Source organism: Aythya ferina (assembly GCF_964211825.1).
Source record: "Aythya ferina genome assembly, chromosome: 22".
Lineage (NCBI taxonomy): Eukaryota > Metazoa > Chordata > Aves > Anseriformes > Anatidae > Aythya > Aythya ferina.
The window spans coordinates 4,250,367-4,269,240 of NC_140320.1; the positions used below are offsets into that span (position 1 = coordinate 4,250,367).

Sequence of the window (18,874 nt, forward strand, 5' to 3'; positions counted from 1 at the left end):
AAACAAACCGTGCCCTCCTACACGAGGCAAACAGCAGCTGGGTAAAGCCCCGGCCGTCCCGCTGCTGATTCCCAGGGGATGGTAATCCAGAGGCCTCGCGTTGCAAAACGTCCTGGAGATCTCCACGGATTGCCAAATTCCTAAAGCGAGCCCGAGTCAGGGTGGAAATGCTGCCAAGGGGAGCGAGCGGGAGCCCGCGTGGGCGCTGCGCAGGGGCGCAAGGAGCCAGCAGCTGGGCGCGAGCTGTGGGGTCTGGCGGCTCCCAGCACGGGCAGGGTTCGCCCCCGTCTCCCTGGAAAGAGGCTGTAGCTGGAGGTGAGCAGCAAGGTTTGAAGGTTAGCGTGCCAGCGCCTCTCCAAAAGAAGGGAGAAGAGGAGAAGAGAAGCTCCCCGGGGCCCGGGAGGGGCAGGATGCTGCAGCCGGGCTGCTGGGTGGTATCCTGCCCGTGGCACTGCCTCAGGCTCTGGGCTGGGGACAAGGAGAGCTGCTGGATGCTCGCCTCTGAATGCTTCAGCTGCCACCTTCCAGGTTGGCAACGGGCCCCCCAAAAACCTGCGTGCCTCTTCTGTGGGCTGACCTTGGCCCGAAGGTGGCTTTTTGTGGGGAATGGTAAAGCAACGACCCAGATGGTCTGGCTGCGGGGCCCAGGATGCTTCCAACCAGAGGTGCCCGCTGCAAAGCGTTTCTGTCGGTGGCCAGAATTGCAAATGGGGGAATCAAAGCTCAGCTTTTCTCCCCCAGGAGCCTGCGGCAGGGTTTCTGCACTAATGGCTGCGCAAAGCCTGGCTGCCTAACGCCACCAGAGCCAGAGGGAAGGCTCGCTGGGAAAGCCAGGTCCTCTCCCTCCCACCTGCATCCAACCATGCGAGCAGACCTGCAGGAAAACCCCGAGGAGGAGCAGGAGAAGGGACACAGCACTTCTATAAATAATACTCCTCGCTGGGTGCCAGGCATTTCAGCTGCTCTGGCGTTTGGTAAGGTGGTTTGCTGGGACCCAAGGTGTTTGGGAAACCTGTCACCGAGCAGCACGCTGCAAGCTGAGAACCACCGATCAATTAAAAGCTGACCCTGAGCTTTTCGGAACGGCTGGCCCTAGCTGCCTAGCTCTAAAACCAGAAAAAGTGATTTTCGTGTTTCGCCGACCAACCAAATCCAGCTCCAGCCCTCCGATTAAATATTAACCGCTCCGCGCAGACCACAAGCAGGATCCACAGCTATTTATTGCTCCGAAGGCAGCTGCAGCAAGAAGCAAAACCAAACGGAGCCAGCCGGGAAGGAATGGTGTCGTCCCCAGCGAGCCTCCCATGCGCTCCTGAGTCAGCGGGCAGCCAGGAGGCATTTCAGAGCACGTGTCACTGGGCGCAGCACTGCTGCTGGGGGGGATCTCTGCTGGGAACACGGGGCCGAGCCACCGACAGCCCCATCCAGGGCTGCTCACGTCAATGCTCTCCCCTCCAGACCCCGCTGCAGAGCCTGGAGAGCTCGCACGGCTCCGGGAGGGTGAGGTGCTGCCGCTTGGTTCAGCCCTTTTGTTCCCTCGGCGAAGGAGGGTGGTGGCCGTGGCTTGGAAATGATGTTTGGGGATGTAAAATGAGGTGAGAGTGGGGTGGTGGGACCACGCTGAGCGGTGCTCAGCCAGCAACCAGAGCCTGCAGCCGCAGGAAGCCACGCAGACACCTTCCTGCATCGCTCAGCTTTGAGCAGGGACAGCAGGGACACAAGTGTGGGAGGTGGGTGGGAGGCAAAGGCAGAGCCCCCAGGCCAGCACTGCCCATTTTGTGCTCCTCCTGCAGCCTCCCCGGGCTCACAGCCAGGCTGTGCCCGCAGCCCCAGCTCGCCCCGTGCCACCCGTGGCTGGGGGATGCTAACACCACCCGTGCGCCCCGTGCCATGCTTTGAAGGCTTTTCCCCGGGCTTCCCAGTGTCACCCGATGCCCTGGAGCAAGAGGACAGGTGATTGTTCCCCGTTTTATTTCTAATTGTGATCAGAAATCACAAAGCAGCTGTGCTCCTGGCGTCCCTGCCCCCAGTTTCCCAGCCGTACGCTTGGGTTTCTGATGCCCAGAGATCAAATAACCCATCACTCGGGGTAGGATATTATCCCCTATTACCAATTCAATGCAAACGGCTCTCCTCTCCCCCAGATTAAAAGCCAATTAACGAATGCTGCTTTTCAAGGGGAGAGGGAGCCGGGAGGAGGTTTTTTTTTCATGTTTTTTCTTTTCCTTTTGGTCTCTGGCAAGGAGGCGACGTCCCACCTCTCAGTGTTACCGAAGAGTTCTCTTCACATCGTATTGATTTTGCTCAGAATATTTTGGGACTCTCTGACAGCAGAGGAAAAGAGAAACCCAGAAAGGCCAACAACAGAACCTCAACAACTCGCGTCCTAAAATAGACAAAAAGGAAGAAATTTGACTTCCTGGGGGATCAATGGTGTTTGCTTAAGTCAGCAAGCGGTGTTTTGGGTTTCAGACCCGTCTCGGGGCGAGGAAGCCGTACTCTCAAGGTGAAGAGCAAGCTCATAAATCTGGGAGAAGCTTTGAGCCCAGAAGATGCTGATTCCCCGCCGCGGGGAGGGCAGAGCCAGCAGGAAAAGGGCATTTGCTCTGCAAACAAGGCGCAGGATGAGCGCTTGTAAATCGTGAGTCCCAGGGGAGCAGGTGACATTCAGCCCTGCTGCACTCGGATCTGGGACACGAGAGGAGGGAGGAAGGTGACTTTATGCCAGCTCCGTGTTCCTAAGGGCCACGGGGCTGGTTCTCTGCTTCCCACAGCAATCGCTGGGCCACTGGGGTTGTATTTAGGGCCGCAGGCTCGGCTCTGGCCCCAAGTGCCCCCTCCTGCCCCGGGAGCAGACAGGTCCAGGGACACGTCCAGTGGAAACCTTAAAGCCAGAGAAAATCCCCCAGCAGGGACCGCAGCCAGCACGGCGGGCCTCCAGCGCAAGGTACACAGCGATAACTCACTTAATCGATCCCGTTTCCCTAGATTTAGTAAAAACAAACAAAAAGCCTCATCATCGAGCAGCCCCGGCTGCCTTTCCAGCCAGCATCGCACCCAGGCGGGGAGGGCGAGCTTCCTCGATGTCTGCTGCCCCCCGCCTGGCTCGTGGGCACCAAAAAACAGGCTCCTGCCTGCCGATCCCATGCACGGCCCTGTGCTGGCCTCTCCCACGGGAATTTGGTTCAAAAAAAGGCATTTAGCACAGCCGTCTGCTTCGGCAGGTAGGCAGGCGACCTGACGAGGTCCTCCACAACCCGAATTATCTCCTGTTTCCACAAGGATGCTGAAGCGGCGCGCAAACATGTCTGTCTATCTGTCAATCTGTCACTTTGCGTTCGCTTCATTTTCGTCTGTCACACGTTAGCCCGGATCTCGCCATCTACAAGCAGATAGTTATTTGTTGCTTCCTCTCTCGTTTGCTTTTTAAAAGCCATTTCCACTCGAATTAGACGCAGCCATGCGCGGATATACGCACCCAGGTACAGACAGGGGCAGACCAGCCTCACTCTCTGCCCTGAACTTATTTAATGCAAAAAACCAGGGGCAGCTCGCTCTGAGCAGCGACCCTGTGTGTAAAACCCCACGGCCAAACTCTCCCCAGCCTCCTCCAGCTCGCTTTTGCCTCCGGTGCCGGGGCAGAGCAGGCAGCACGGGGCACAGCTCGCAGCCCGCTTGCCAGCACTTGCCCACCTGCAGACGTGTTCCCCTGCGACCGCAGGCTTTGCATGGCGAGAGGAGGGGCCCCAACGCAGCCTGGCACGCAGGAACCCTAAATTTTGCTCCCATTGCCAGGGCTGAGTGCGAGCAGACGCTGGGGACGTCCCCTGGCTTGGAACCGCAGCGGTGGCTGCAGCCTGGGGAGCCACCGTGGGTAGAAAGTGGTGGGACAGGGACATTGCCATGGCTTGGAGGGGACAATGGGGACAAAACGGGTGCTCCCTGGCTGGGTGCACGCTGATATCGTGCGTCTTGGGGTTGGGAGCAGGATGGGAGCATCGGGGGGAGGCAGGGGCCGGGACGCAGGCTCCGTGGCTGGATCCCTCCCTCTCCCCTCCATTTCCGCCCAGGAAAAGGAAGACTTCTCCCCGCCTGTGTTATTTTCCCGGCGTTCCCCCAACCGCTGCTGCTGGTGAAACCCCAGCTCAAAGCCTCCCCGTCGCCACGGCAACGGGCCGAAAATGAACAGATGGTCCTGGGCGGCCGGAGCCCACCCCAGGGGGAGCGATGCGGGGCCGCGGCCGCACGCCTCGGGGACAGGGACGTGCCCACGGGGGGACCTGTGTGCTCCCCTCCCGAGGGGCAGGAACCCTCTGGGACCCATCACCCATGGACTCCCCATCCTATGGGGCGAGCTGGGTGCTGCCAGGCCCGTGGAGCATCCCCCTGCCCTCCCCAAACCTCGGCTGGGGGGATCACAGAGCGGGAGGGCGCAGGGCTCAGCTGCTGCTGGGTCTCCCAGAGGGGTTTAGACTGGGATGGGTGACGATAAAACCAGGCTGCTAATCCCCCTGGGGATTACATGGGGCTGTGGCACGGGACTTTGGAGCCACTAAACACCCAGACCTTCCTGGAAATACCCCAAAATCACAGACTACGTGTGGGAAGATGTGCAGCACGTCCCCCTGGCGCACGGGGAGGATGCACGGGGGCCAAACGCTCCTCCCTGCGCCACGCCGCTGCCTTTCCCGCAGCCCTGGCACGGGAACGGGGCTCCTGGCCTCGAGGGGGGGCCCAGCCCGGCCCAACCGGCTCCCAACCCACACCCGTGAGAAGAGCCGGAGCCCGTCCTGCCTCTCAGGTGTGGCCCTTCGCCTCCGGGCTCCTGCTGCTGCCAGCCTGGATGCGGCCGGGAGGAGGGAGCGGGAGGCGCTCGGCAGCCTCCAGGCTCGGATGGGGGCGTCCGCAGCACCCCCAGCTCCATCCCCCCACCCTGGGATTTTGGGTTTCTGCTCGGGGTCAGACCCCTCGGGAGGCTGTGGGTTGTGGCACCCCGAACGTGCTCGGTGATGAGAGCAGGTCTCCAAGCAGGCACAGCGCTTCGCCCCAGCCAGCTTGGGGGGGGGGGGGGCAGCGACAGAAATGGGTACAAACCCCAGGTGTTTGGGTTCCTCCGCCACCAGAACCCACGCCTTTACCAACAAAGAGCCAAACCCAGCCTCCCACGGCCAGCAGGCTCCCGGCCCTCTCACCGGGCTGGGCTGCAAGAGGGAATCGCGCAGCCACAGCCCCCAGCGGAGCGGAGCACAGGGCTGGCGTGCCGGCCCTGGAGCTGCTCCAGCCCTTTCTTCCCCAACCCGGCAAGCCCTAAAACCCACAGCTCGTCTCTGCAGAACAGGTTCAGCACAGCAGCAGAGCCGTGCCAGCTTCCCACGCAGCAGCACAGCCCAGCCTGCCCCGCACCCCCTGCCCCAATAGCCCTTTTTTTTTTTTTTTTTTCCCCTCCCTGCTCTCTTCCTGGATCAAAGCTGCCTCCCCTCCCCGTATTACAAACATTATTCGGCTCGGAGATAAGAAGCTCTCCAGCAGCTCTTTATTAATCCCACTGGAGGCAGAAGAAGGCAGCGAGGAAGGCCTCGGCGTGGCCAGGACAGAGACAAATGGCCCACAAAACACCTCTGCAGCACAGAGGCATGTGAGGGTTTGCTTCTTCTTCCAGCAGGTCTCACGGGAAGCACGGGTAATAATTAACAATTATCGAACTTTAAACTTTCCATTCTGTCCCGACAAGGCTTTTGTAATAACTCACCAGGTATGGAGCACTGCCAGCCGGGGCAGGGGGGGCTGCAGCAGGAGGCCTGGGCTCAGCCCGCTGCTCCCTTGCTTTTGCACCGAGCATCTCTGCACCCCTCACCTACCACCAAAACACCCCCCCAGGTAATGACTGCAAGCCAGAAGTGACCCAAATGCAGCGTTAGTGGGGTGGAAATCAGAAGGCCTTTGAATGAAAGCAGGCAGGGAAGGCAATGGACCGCGTCCTCCCACCTCCACGGCTCCAACCCACGCAGCGCGCACTCAGAAACCCTGGCAGAGCGTTGGTGCAAATTGTGCAAAACCGTTCTCAAGTCTAATTGTCTTCTAAAATCCCTGGGCAGGGAGCTGTGCGATCTCGGCAGGCTGAGGAAAATGGCAGAAGAAAGGGGAGTCGCCTTCCCCCGTGCCTTTTAGATGATCTCCAGCTCGAAGGGAGGCACGTGGGCATGGCGAGGCGCCCTGACGCGGGGTAGGAGACGAGGACAGCCAGCAGCAGCTCCGGACAAGGCAAGGCACACGAAGGAGAACAGAGCTGGCCAAGGATATTCCAGGGAGCTTGTGGCAAAGCCAAGAAATGCTGCCAGCCCTCCTGAGCTCAGCCTGCCTTTGCCATCACCTCCAGGCCAAGCTTTCCCTTGAAGTAAAAGCTGATTCACGCCTGGTGGAAGCCGGCGTGAGGCAGCAGGTCCACCCGCTGCCAGCGAGCACCATGGGCCCGCAAGGATGCAAAATAGCCACGTATCCAAAAAGAATGACTTTAGCCTCGTAGTTCTGAGGTGAATTTAGAGCCTGTGAAAGGCCTGGGATCGATAGCAACAGAGCTGCGAGCTGGAGTCCTCCCCTTAGCCGCAGACAGGGCACGGCTGAGGCAGCATCTGCACAGCGGGCCTCGCTCCGACCTTGCCGGGTCGCCTTGAAGAGCAAGAGGGAAACTCCCCCTCCTTCCTTCCTCCCCCTTCCGAGCAGCTTTTGTTCCCCGGCACCACGAGGAGACTTCACCCGGCTGCGCTCTGTCTGGAGGAGAGGCCGCGTGCGGACAAACCCCGCGCCCGCCCAGCTGCCACCCTGCCCCGTGCACAGCCAGTCCCACGGGGCTCAAGGCCGTTTGGGAGCAGATTTTGAGGCAAAAGCAGCCCTAGAGAGAGTTTATCTATGGCTCTGGCATGATGCTCTGCTACACACAGGCCCAACAGCATAACATCTGGTTATCCAGACGAGGCAGGTATTGGCAGCCCGGACCTACTCGCCTCCCCAGAGCCTGGCCATAAACAAAACTTCAATAATTAGAGTGCTTGGGCGGAGATGAAGCCTCTAAGTATTCCTAGGCTCACGCAAATAAAGGAAATAAATTCTTGGAAGGTGCCAGGCTGGATGGGGCAGAGGGAGGCTCATTTTCCACATCACTTGAGAGCAGCCGCTATAAATCTCGCTGGAAGATGCACCTCCCCAGGCTAGCGATATTTTTAAACTCCAGGAGAGAGGGGAGAGGAAAAAAAAAAAACAACAACAAAAAAACACATCTTAGTATTTACACCACAGGCAAAAAGAGTATTTAAAAATCAGGATACATTTTTGAAAGTCTGTTCCTGCCATGCCAAGGAAAAAAGAAAGATTAGACTTTCTAGAGAGTGATAAGTGGAAAAATCAGCCCCGGAGAATGCGTTCCTATCCCCATCCTGCACTTGTAGGCTGCAAAGTCGAATTCCCAGCAGGGCTGCGGGGTCGGGGGATAAAGGCTCTCCCACTGGCAGCTTGCTGGTGCATCTCCCAGCTGGACCAGTCCCAAAGGCAGAGCAGCTCCCCTGAATCCTGGGGGTGACTCCGGCGCTGCCCCTGCTTGCGCCTGGGACAAGGTCCCGGGGAGAGGAGGTGACACGGCACCCCCCCGGGATCTGCAGCCAGGATTACTGGGCTGGGAGCCCGAGCCTGTAACCAGACGCAGCGGGGATGAGATCAGGGACCTGCTGCTGGATGTCGAGTGAAGGACATGGCCCTGGAGCCGGCACAGCCCCGCGTGGTTTTTCCCCCCCTCTAGCAGCATGTCCCAGCCCTGCTGCATGGCAAGGCCACCTGGGCTCTGGGGCAGGGGAATGCAGGAGGCACCCTGCTCTGAATCACCATGCCCGTTTTAATTTCTGATAATTTAATGTCCCTGCTGGTTAATGCTTCTGTCCCTGCACAGAGCGGGGAGCGAGGCCAGGTCCCTTTTGGGCAGCCGTCTAGGAAACCCCACTGACAGAGCGCAGGTGAAGCAGCCCTGCACGGCCACAGTGGGAGATGCAAAGTCCTCAGCCTTGCTCTCTGGGTTCCTGAGGATAAACCAGACCCTGCTGGAGCATCCCCATCCTCTGCAACCGCTGCAGCACTCCTCCTGCGTAACTCTGCCCCTAATTGCCCCCGGGTCCTCGGGCTCTGACAGCATTCCCCTTTTTACGAGCTGTGCTCTGTGCAAGCCTCTCTCCTTCCCATCCCTCCCACCTCCTTCCAGGACTGCTGCCATCCTCCCAGGAGGATCCCATTCCGCCTGTATCAAAGGGATACACGAACACACCCATCAGACATCAGAGCACCAAGCAAATCCCCAAACAAGCCGCCTCTCGAGATCACAGCGCGCTGCAATCATCCCTCTGCAAGGAGATCCCACTAAGCCTTGCCCCGTCCCTGGGTTCCCGCTGAGGTAGGTTTGGCAAGCTCAGACCCATCACCAGAAAAAATCTGCACCAAACTTGCACCAGAGAGCTCCAGGCCTTGTGCAGGTCCCCTTTCAGCACACAGTGGATATCCAGAGGCTGTCCCTGCCTGCAGCAGGGCGATGCTGCTGCCTGGGCCTCACGTCCCCCTGCAGCAGGAGCTGAGCTGGGCCATGCTGAAGGTGTCCTGAGCCGTGGCAGCACGTCCCCTCTGCTGAATACCCCCGGGACCCAGGGGAAAAGCAGCACGGGGTGCCCGGAGTGCTGCCCGCGGGCTGGACGTGCCCGCGCTGGGGCAAGCACCGGAGCAGAAGTGGCGCTTGCGTGTCGGTTCACGTGTTGGTGCACGAGTGCCTTTCATAACCCTGGCCTCGAAGGGAAAAGCCAGGAGCTTTTTCTCCAGGCTTTCGTAAGAAACCATGTGCACTCTGACACAAGGAGCGGCGCGCTTGGCTTTGAAGCCGTGCCGGTCGGTGTCCTGCAGGTTTTGCCCCCCTGAGCTGTGCTGCGACCACCCCGTTCAGCCCCTAACCCCCAGCTCTCAGCCCCAAAATCCAAGAACGTGAGCTCAGCCCTCCCGAGTGAGATGCCGAGCGTGTCCAGCGGGGGGGACACCACAGACTGCAGCACCCAGCAGCACTGCCAGCAGAGCCCAGAGGGGTCCCGTATCCCGTGGAAACGGCGGCAGCTGATCCGAATTAGGAGATGGCAGGGAGGCTGCCGTGCGACACGGCCCTTTCCAAAATGCCTATACATGGGCACAGCCTCGCTTCCCCCCCGCGTCCCCGAGAAGCCGGTCGGTGCCGAAACCCCGTGCTGATGATGGGAAGAGCACGGGCAGCCCCAGCACGAGCAGCTGGTGCCGCCGTCCCCGCTGCGCTCCGCCAAACCACGACAGCCCCAAGTGGCACAGGCCTCGGGTAGGCGACACAGGCAGGAGCCTGCGTGCTGGGAGCGCCCTGGAGCAGGGGAGATTTTTTTCCTGGGGTGCACTTCCAGCCCCTGAACAGACTTCTACGCAGAGCATCAGCACAAGGGCTCTGGTGGGGAGGTGACTCAGGGCTGGGCTACAAGGGGTCTCAGTTTGGTTTGGGCTAGGGGCAAGCTGTGACGCCACGGGGCGCTGATAGCTCAGCCAGCCCCGGACTCTGAGCTTGGGCAGTTTCTGTGGGCTGGTCAAGGACGGGCAGGGTTCATTCCGCCCTCGCTGTTTGCCCCTGCCCCGAGTGCCGCCGTGCCTCATGCAGGCAGCACCACGGCGAAATATTGAGCTGCTCAGCACAGAAACCGTGAGAATACGGTGACGGAGATGCCGACCTTTCTCCTCACCTAGCCAGCTCCGTGTTTGCCTCCAGTAATCCCCGCTCATCGTATTAAACTCTCCCTTGCTCTATGACTTCTGCCCATCAGGGACGGGGTGTAACCCCGGCTTTGCTAGGACACTCGGCACAACATCCCCTCATCAAAGGGCTCTGCTTGGGCTCTCGAGTCCTGTCAGCCTCTTCTACGTGCTAGCATCGAGTCCTTAGCCACAGCTTGGCCCCCAGACCTCCTCCTCGGGCTGTCTCTCTTCCCGAAAACCTTTCCCAACCAGCACACCCCTTGGTCCAGGGGTATCTTATTCCATAAGAAATGACAGCTGTGTCTGCGTGACGTGGCCACAGACCCCCCGACAAGGCTGGCTTTGCTCTCAGGTGGCCGTGCCAGCCCCGTGCCTTGCACACTGCTGCGTCTTTGCTGCATGGCCCCTCTGTCCTGCTCCTGCCTCCCTCCAGCACGGGAAGAGGAAGGGATCTTCCACGGGAAAGGAAAATCAGGCTGGAGCTCGGTCCGATCATGGGGGTTTCCCAGGTAGGGAGAGAAGTGCTGAGAAGAGAGATGGAGGCAGAGATCTCGTGGCTAACCAGGCTTGGGAGCACCTTCTGTCTCCGAGCCAGGTGGCCCATCTGGTACCTGCCGCCGCTGCGAGGCAGTGATGTGATTTGAGGGCCTGTCCCTCACATTCCTGCACGGTCGGGAGCAGACGGAGCCACTTTGCCATCTCCTGCAGTCGGGAAGGCACCCGGCCAGCCCTGGGCGGTGGTTTTCGGTCACCTCCTTCAGCCCCTTCCCTTCCAGAGCAGGGGAATGGAGACGAGAAGGTTCAGCAGCAGGTTGGGTCCAGCCCCAGCACGCCACGGAGAAGCCAAAGGGACCGGAGACGCTGGCCAGGCTCCCCAAAACTCGTGCCATGTGGGGCACGAGCAGCCTGGGATGGGCACAGAGCAGGGACTGCAGCTCGTGCTCCCCCTCTCACACCAGCAGCTGCTGCTCATCTGCCGCGGGACTGCTGCAGAGCCGAGAGCTGCTGCAGATTTTACCACGCCAGCCTGAGCAAATGCTGTTACCAGTCCCGGGGACGGGGAGAAACAGCAAATGGACAGCAGTGCCTTAAACCCCTCGGGTGTCCGTGGAGGCAGGGAGAGGCAAAAATGGCAGCAGAGGGCATTAATGTGACTCGGTGCTGGCAACGACAACCCCTGAACCTGCAGCTTTCACTTCCCTCCTGTTAGTGCGTGACACAGGGTGGGAATGGAGGACTTGAAACCCGGCACAGGGGCACGCTGAAAGGCCAGAGCGGTGCCTGTCTGCCTGCCCGGGGGTTTAACTTGCAGATCAGGCAGAATTGTCCTTCCTCTCGTGGCCAGCACTTCTGCATTTGGGCAGCTCGGGCAGGAGTTCCTCCTCTGTCACGGATTCCCCGTGGAGCCAGGCTGCTTTGGATGCTCCGTGCGTCACCTTCACCTGGGCTGAACCTCCCCTGGGAGCCGAGGAAACCGAAAGGCCAGGAGGGTGCCTGCAGCTCGACAGCAGGCGGAGGGAAAGCAGAGGAACATTTCACACGAGGCTTCGTGCTTTACTTCAACAAACGTTCACCTGCAACATCACTCTGGGTTCGGCGCAGAGCTCTGAATTCTCTGTGCTGGGCTGGGGAGGCTGTGGTAATTAACACCGGAGGTGTCTCACGTGCAAACGGGGTCCCAGCTCCAGCAGCTGGCGGCACCAGCTCGCCCTGCATCGGCGCTGCCCTCAGTTAATGGCGTGGTTTTGAAGGCAACATCTCCGGGGGTGGCAGCCCCTGTGTCCTTCTCTTGCTTTTCACACCCCGCTGCGCCTTGCTGGCTTCTGAAAACGACACCAAGAGCCACCACAACCTTCAGCAATGCTGTTGCGAGACGCAAACCTCTTCTCACAGGCCCCAAGGACTGAGCAGCTCCTCCCTGCAGCCTTCTGCTCTTCCCCAAAGTCCTTTTCCCGGGTGCTGCCCCCATCTCCCCTTGGGGCTGGCGGTGCTGTGCAGCACCCCGGGGTGCTGCCGATGGGAAAGAGCCTTCCCCTGGCTTTGTGGCTGCCGTAGCCAATTTGGGATGGGCTGTCCCCGCTGTCCCCAGCCTTAGCGGCCCGAGCAGAGGGCGCGGGGTGCCCGTGGACGCACGGCCGTGGGAAGCAGGTCACACCAACAGGCTCTTCTGGTTCCATCTCCGTGATTCAGCTGAGGCGTGCGCGGTGCCCAGAGGATCCTTTGGGTGCCTCCCTGCAACTCAGCGTCGTGGCCAGCCCCGGCTGCAGCCCAGAGGAGGGGCGATGCGATGCGATGCGATGCGAGGAGGGATGCGCCCGGCACCGCCACCACCGGCACCTCGTCGGCCACCAGCTGGCTGCAAGCACCTGCCCGGCGCTAGCCACGACGTGGCGATGCCCCTGCTTTGCACAACCCTTTGCAAACGGGTCTAAAAATTCGTCAAAAAGTGATTAATGCTGCTGGAAGAGGGAGCGAGGAGCACAAATCCCAGCCATGCCCTGGCTGCTCGGGGGCTCGGCTGGCTGCCGGCGCCTCGCTCGCCGATTCACGCCGGGTGAGGACTCGCCGGGTCGGTTCCACTGCAGCGAGCTGGGTTTAATGAGGAAACATCAGCCAAGGGCACTGCCTCGCTGCCTGACACGGCCTGGTGGTGTTTTTTTCAGAGTTTCAGGAGGACAGGAAAATATAAAAACGAACCAAGCAAAGGCTGAGCAAAACTTTGGCGACTTTTGGCCTTCTGGAAGCTGTTTCGGGACATTAAAGGGGATGGGTTGGCTCTCCCCCGCTGGGGATCTCAAAGCACTTCGCAGAGAAAGACTCGCAGGGCCCTGCCTGAGCCCGAGAGGTGGCTGGTGATGGCAGGCAGGAATTTGTCCCCAGCCAGAGGGGACAAAAACAGGGCCTGTGCTCCTCGTGGCTGCACCCCGAGCTGCACCGAGCATCACGCGGGGATACACGGGTGGATTGTTGCAGCTTGCAAAGCAGAAATCCAACCACAAGTGTTGGCAGCCTCTGACAATCAGCTGGAGGGGATCTTCCCTCCCCGGCACCCTACGGCTTTACCACGGCCCCTGTTTGCTCTAACACCTTGCCACCCCGATCCCACAGCCAGGTGGGACCTGGCGAGGGGTCCCAAGCAGGCAGGCAGGCAGACGGGCATGGAAGGCTGCAGGAACCCCGCTCTGAACCCTTTTTGGATGACTGAGACGACTGCATTAAGGATGATTTGTAAAGCAGGTTTTTACAGGGGCTCCTTACAGCTGCTACAGCGGGCAAATCCTATTTCCTTGTCAGCAAGAAGGGCAACGTTGGCAGAAAGGGGAAGCAGTGTGCATGGATGGGAACAAAATCAAATGGCATTGATCAGACGGGCACAAAAGGCTTTCCAGAAAGCCCGTGGTGCCTCCTGCCTTCCCCCCATCCTTCCGGTGCTAGGCACCAAGCAGCATTTCCCAAAAAAAAGTCCACAGCCACTAATTGACTTGTAGCAGAGAATCCTAAGTTACCCTCTCCCCTTCTCCTCGATGAGCAAGCCCGTCTGCGTTCGGCGCTCACATATGGCTTGTTATATATATATATATATATATACACATCCCCCCAGCTTCTTGCGGCACAACACGCTGCCAAACCTGCCTCGGCGTGCCTTTCAGACCCTAATTCCAGCAAGGGCCACGAGTACGGGGTGGTTTTGTGCAGCACCCAGCACCCCAACGTGCTGCTCCCTCCCCTGCAGCTCCGGGATGCGCCCGCAGAAGCCCCCGAATGAAGGGGAGGGCTGAGTGAAGGAAGGCACAGCGAGCACCAGGCAGATTCACAAATGTGCTGCAGCCACCCCCAAACTGGTCCGGCCGAGAGCGGCGCCCACGCAGGCTGCAGGGCACCCCGTGATCCCGACGGATGGGGTCGGGGGGGGATTTTTCCTGCCCGTGCCCTTCGCTTTGCTGGGTGCACCCAGTGCTGGCTCGCTCCGGCGGAGCTGTCAGCAGGACAGGGCAGGACAAACTGCCAGGCTACCACGGAGTGGCAGGAGACGAGGTTGGCTGAGTGCTGGCAGCGCAGCCCCAACGCCAGCCAGAAATAGAAGAAATGGGGAGAAGAAATCTCCCGTGGCAGGGCAAGGTGAAATGCCAGGCTTGCCCCCGAGCGCTGCCGGTGTCTCTCCTTGGTGGAAGCAATTCCTGCGGGGATTTGGGGGAGGATAAACCCCCCTCTGGCTAACCTGGCACCGTCACCGCCGCGTCACTGCAGCCCCAGCGCCTTTCCCAGGGCCGTGGGGAGGGTTTTGTGCGTGGGGCTGCCTGGTGGAGGGGCAGGAGGGAGGCAAGCCCCCGGGAGGAACTGCACGGAAAGTTTTGAGCCTCCTCCGGAGCTCAGCCAGGCACCTGCCTGCAGCACAGAGCAGGCAGGGAGCCCCAGGCTGTCCCTTCCATCACCCCTTTTTGCAATGCACAGCAGATCCCTTTGTCCTGGCAGCACAGAGGCATTACCCAGCCCGGATTTCTCTTCGCTCCCCTCTCACCCATCCGCCTGGTTTCTCACCCAGCCAGCCCCTGTTTCACCCCTGCCTTTACCCATTTTAGCCGGACCCCCTCTGGGCGCTGCGCTCTGCCCACCTCCCATGCCCAGGGTGATGCCACCTCCAGCTCTGCCAGCACCCACAGCCCCCAGGCCCTGGTGTTTGCCCTGGTGGCCAGAGCTTTGGCTCCCACCCTGCTTCCAGCTCCCAGCCCAGCCAGCCTGGCCGCTCCTCTAGCCCCAAAAGAGGAGGAACAGAGGCAATGCCACAACTTCTGCAGACACAGGCTGCCCCTCGCCCTGCCCGGGGGTGGCACACGCGCCCGCTGCCCCCTCTCCAGACCCAGCCACCCCCAGATTGCCTCCAAAAAGCAAACCAGCGTCCTGCTTTCACCTCCCAGCTCATTCACAAGCCCTGCAAACCCAAAGTGCTGCTCGCCCTGCCATGGGAACGTTTCCACAGCCCTCCAGGGTGGCGTGAACCAGCAGAAGAAACCCCCCCCCATGGGCACGTTATGCAGCGGGGTCACCCACCCACTGCCGAGAGCCGGGCTGGAGCCCAGGGCAGCACCGAGCCCTGGGTGGGGGGACACAACCCAAATCCTTGCCCATCTCCTTCCCAACAACCCCAAGCACCCAAGCAGGCTCGCCGAGCACAAAGCAAGCAGGGGAAGAAGCTCGGAGACCTGGGAGCTGCCAAAAGGGCCCGTGGGAAGCGTGCATGAGGAGGGAGGGGGCATTTTTTTTTTTTTTTTTTTTTGGGGGGGGGGTGGCTGAAACCTCGCTGCCTCCTCCCGAAGCATCTGGGCTCAGCACCCAGCCTCGTGGCTCCCTTCCCCGGGGCAGCCCGGCTGCTGCGCCTCGCCAGCCGTTTGCTCCAGCCCCAAAAAGCAAACAAAACCGCCTCGGTTCCCAAACAAACCATCGCCTTGTTCCTCCCCACACCGGGGGGGGGGGGATCCGGCCACGACCCCCCTCCCACCCCCGGCCAGATGCACCCACACCCTCTCCAAAGGCGCACCCCAAAAAGCCTCTCCCGTCCTCCCCAGCACCCTCCACCCCCCCCAAACACCCCAAAACCCCCACGGGGGGGTTGCCCCCATCCCGAAAAGCCCCGACCCGGAGCCGGGGGGGGGTCCGGCCGGCAGCGGCTCACCTGGGGAGAGCGCGGCCGCCAGGATGCAAACTCCGATAGTCCACCAAGATGCAGGGCAACTTGTGTGCAGCTGTGAAGCCATGAGAGTTCCTTCCGAGAAATGGGCAAGGGGCGGTCTGGCAGCGTCGCTGGCCCCCCCCCTTTAGCCCTCCCCGCCCGCGGTGCTGCTTAAAAAAAAAAAAATTAAAAAAAAGGGAAAAATGGAGGTGCGGGAGGGTGAAGAGGTAATAGGGGTGGCTGGAGAGCAGGCAGGAGGCTGGGGGGGACCGGGGAGCTTGGCACATCCGCGGGGTCCCCCGGGGCTCGGAGGGGAGCGGGGATGTCCGCCGGGGAGGCTGGTTGGGAGGGGAGGGGAAATCCACCCAAAAAAAAAAAAAAAAAAAAAAAAAAAAAGAGAGAGAGAAAAAAAGGATGGGGAAAAAAAAAGGAAAGGGTGAAAAGAGGAAGGAGAAAAAAAAAGGGAAAAAGGGGAAAAAGGGGAAAGGAAAAAGGAGAAAGGTTGAAAGGTAAAAAAAAAAAAATGGGTTGAAATGAGGGGAAAAGGTTAAAGGAAAAAGGAGAAAGGTTAAAAGAGAAAGGGGAAAAAATAAAAGGGTTAGAAAAGGAAAAGGGTTAAAGGAAAAGGTTAAAAAAGGAAAAGGGTTGAAAGAGGTTAAAAGAAGTAAGAAGGGTTAAAAAAGAGGGAAAAGGTTAGAAAAAAAGAGGGAGAAGGTTAGAAAAAAAAGAAGAAAAAGGTTAAAAGAAGAGGGAAAGGTTTAAGGAAAGAGGAAAAAGGTAAAAAATAAGAGGGAAAAGGTTAAAAATAAAAGGGAAAAGGTAAAAAATTAGAGGGAAAGGGTTAAAGATAAGAGGGGAAAGGTTAAAAATAAGAGGGGAAAGGTTAAAAATAAGAGGGGAAAGGTTAAAAATAAGAGGGAGAAGGTAAAAAATAAGAGGGAGAAGGTAAAAAATAAGAGGGAAAAGGTTCAAAAAAGAGCAAAAACCTTTTCAAAAAAAGGCAAAAACCTTCCAAAAAAAAAAAAAAAAAAAAAAAAAAGACCGAAAAGCTTTCAAACAAAAAAAAAAATCGGTGTTGTAAAGCAGCCGAAGAGAAGCAGGGAGCAGCCCTGGGCCGTGCCGTGGCTCCGGCGGCGGGGCTGGGCTGGGAGCAGCCCCCGGCCGCTGCCTCCGCTCGGGGTACGGGGCGGGGGGGGGGGGGCGCCGGGAGCCCGGCGGCGGCGCTCAGGGGGCCGGGACCGGGGTCGGAGCCGGGGCCGGGGCCGGGGCGAGCCGGTGTCGGAGCTCCATGGCCGGGCAGGGGCTGTGCCCGGGCGGGCAGGGCACGGCCGGCCGCTGGCTGCGCCGCGCTCACACTCACACGCGCGCTCCCGGGCGGGGCGGAGGCGGCGGCGCTCGCCCTCTCCTCCGTGATGTCAGTGCGGAGCGGCGGGGAGGAGGGAGCCGCGTTAACTCTTTGCCTGCTCCGCAGCATCCCTTTCGGGAGCCCCGGGGCTCGCTCGGGGAGAGCGGAGGTTGTGGGCGAGCCCCGGCCTCGCTCCGTGCCTCCCCGGCTCCTCTGCAGCCTCCTCGCCGCCGCCTTTTGTTCCCCAAAGCCGGGGGAAGGATGGAGGCTGGGCGCCTCTCCAAGGTGTCCCCTGCTCATCTCCGCTGCTTCGTCAGCCAGGTTTTTGGGGGCTCTCCCCCGGTTTTGGGGGGTCTGGAGGCTCGCCCCCCGAATTTCCCCGGCGGTGCTGGCACGCAGCGGGTAAACGCACCTTACACAAACCCAGCGGGAGCTGCGTGCGGCCGGCGTGTGGGATCTGCAGCCACACTCACCAATATATCTATTTTTTATTTTTTTTTTTGTGTGTGTGAATCCCAACGTACAGCGTTTTCATGGAGGAAGGAGCCTGTTCTGGCCACGCTCTGCATGCCTCGAGAAGGGAAGGGCTTCCCAAGCAGCACAAGGGCTGAAACGCAGGAGGAGGGAGGCTCTGCTCCTCCGCCTCGTAGCAGCCCTTGTTTCGTGGGCACGGCTGCAGCCTTCGTGGCTCCCTTGCTCAGGAGGTGTTCAGCCTGCAAACGGAGCCGCCCGGGCCTCGCCGAGGATGCTGAGCCCCAAACAAAGATGTGAACGGCAAGGACAACAACCGCCAACAGAAGTCCTGTTGATTGCAAGCTCCATTAGAACAACGCGGGAACAAATCAATGCCTGGCGAGCAAAAAAAGGACAGAAGCAGTGGGGAGGGATACCACACATCGAGGAGAAGGGAAGCAGAGGTGGGGGGGGGGGCAGCCAGCAGCTATAAAAAGACACCTCGAAGGACCCCTCCAGCAGTCTCCTCCTCCTTTTAATTCCCTCCGAAGTTAATTCCCGTTCAGGGGAAGGATGGGCAGCTCTGGAACAAAGCGGATTAGCCGGATGCGAGGTTTGGTCTAAAATAACAAAAGTTATTACGTAGTAATGAGGTTTAGTCAATAAGATACACGGTTCTTTAGGGCCAGTGGGATTCCTCTGGAGGTCCTGCGTGCCGAGCAGAGGCTGCTGCCCCCGTGCCTGCTGCCTCCTGCACACAGCTGCAGGAGCACAACCCCTGCCCTCGTGGGCAGGGAAGCTCTGGAGAGCCCCCGGCTCCCTTCAGCAGTAGTTTCAGCCCTTGGTTTTCCAGCCCTCGTGTTTTATCTGGCTCAGTTTCACCCTTGATCCATGGGTTCTCATTATTTCTTTTCCCAACTTCATTTTAAATAGGGCTTCACTCAGAAATCACCCTGGGCAGGTTTCCCACTGTCCCCAGGTCCCCCACATCCACCTCCCGTTGTTCCCAGCACGATGCTCTCCCATCTCCTTTCTGGCATTGCCACCAGCACCTGAGATGCTGGGGGCAGGCCGGAGCTCAGCACATTGCTTTAAGCCTCCGGCACACCCCCAAAAAGACATCCTGAGTTTGTTCCCGACACCAAAACTGCCCAAATCTGGGCTGGGAAGGGGAGCACTGCTCCTGGGGGCTTGCAGTGGCTCAGGAGAGCCGTGGCGGATGCACCAAGTTCGAGGGAAGGAAGGCGATCGAAGGAAGGTGACTCTTGAGTGCTGGATTTAGGGCACAATTAGGATTTCCCTTCAGGGACACGGGGAGATTTGATAGAGCCTTGGGCCTTGGCCTCCCAAATCACAGCCTTCGAACAGAGGAGACAAAAATGTAAATCCGCCAGCAGCAGCAGCGGCAGCGGGCCATTAGCCTTGGTGCATCAGGCCTAACTTACTGAGCCAGAATGTATTATTTTCAGGACCCTGCACAAAGCAAAACCCATCACATTTGGCACAGTTCTGGCTGTTAACTTCTAAGATTTATTACACAGTGCCATGGGGCCCCTGTTCTGCAGCTTTTTGTGAGTCCAAAATTTCCGTGAAGCCCAAGGGGACTTCTGCATGAGCAGGAA

General features: G+C 59.5%; 1 protein-coding gene across 1 annotated transcript in view; it reads right to left on the reverse strand.

Moving 5' to 3' along the window:
• LOC311422447 (nectin-1-like) overlaps positions 1–15,879 on the reverse strand; it is a 50,071-nt gene extending 34,192 nt beyond the window's left edge. Inside the window, exon 1 of the mRNA XM_084495522.1 lies at positions 15,458–15,879. Within this exon, the coding sequence (XP_084351648.1) occupies positions 15,458–15,539 (82 nt within the window). The 5' untranslated portion in view covers positions 15,540–15,879. The remainder of the gene's footprint in view (positions 1–15,457) is intronic.
• Positions 15,880–18,874: the final 2,995 nt, after the last annotated feature.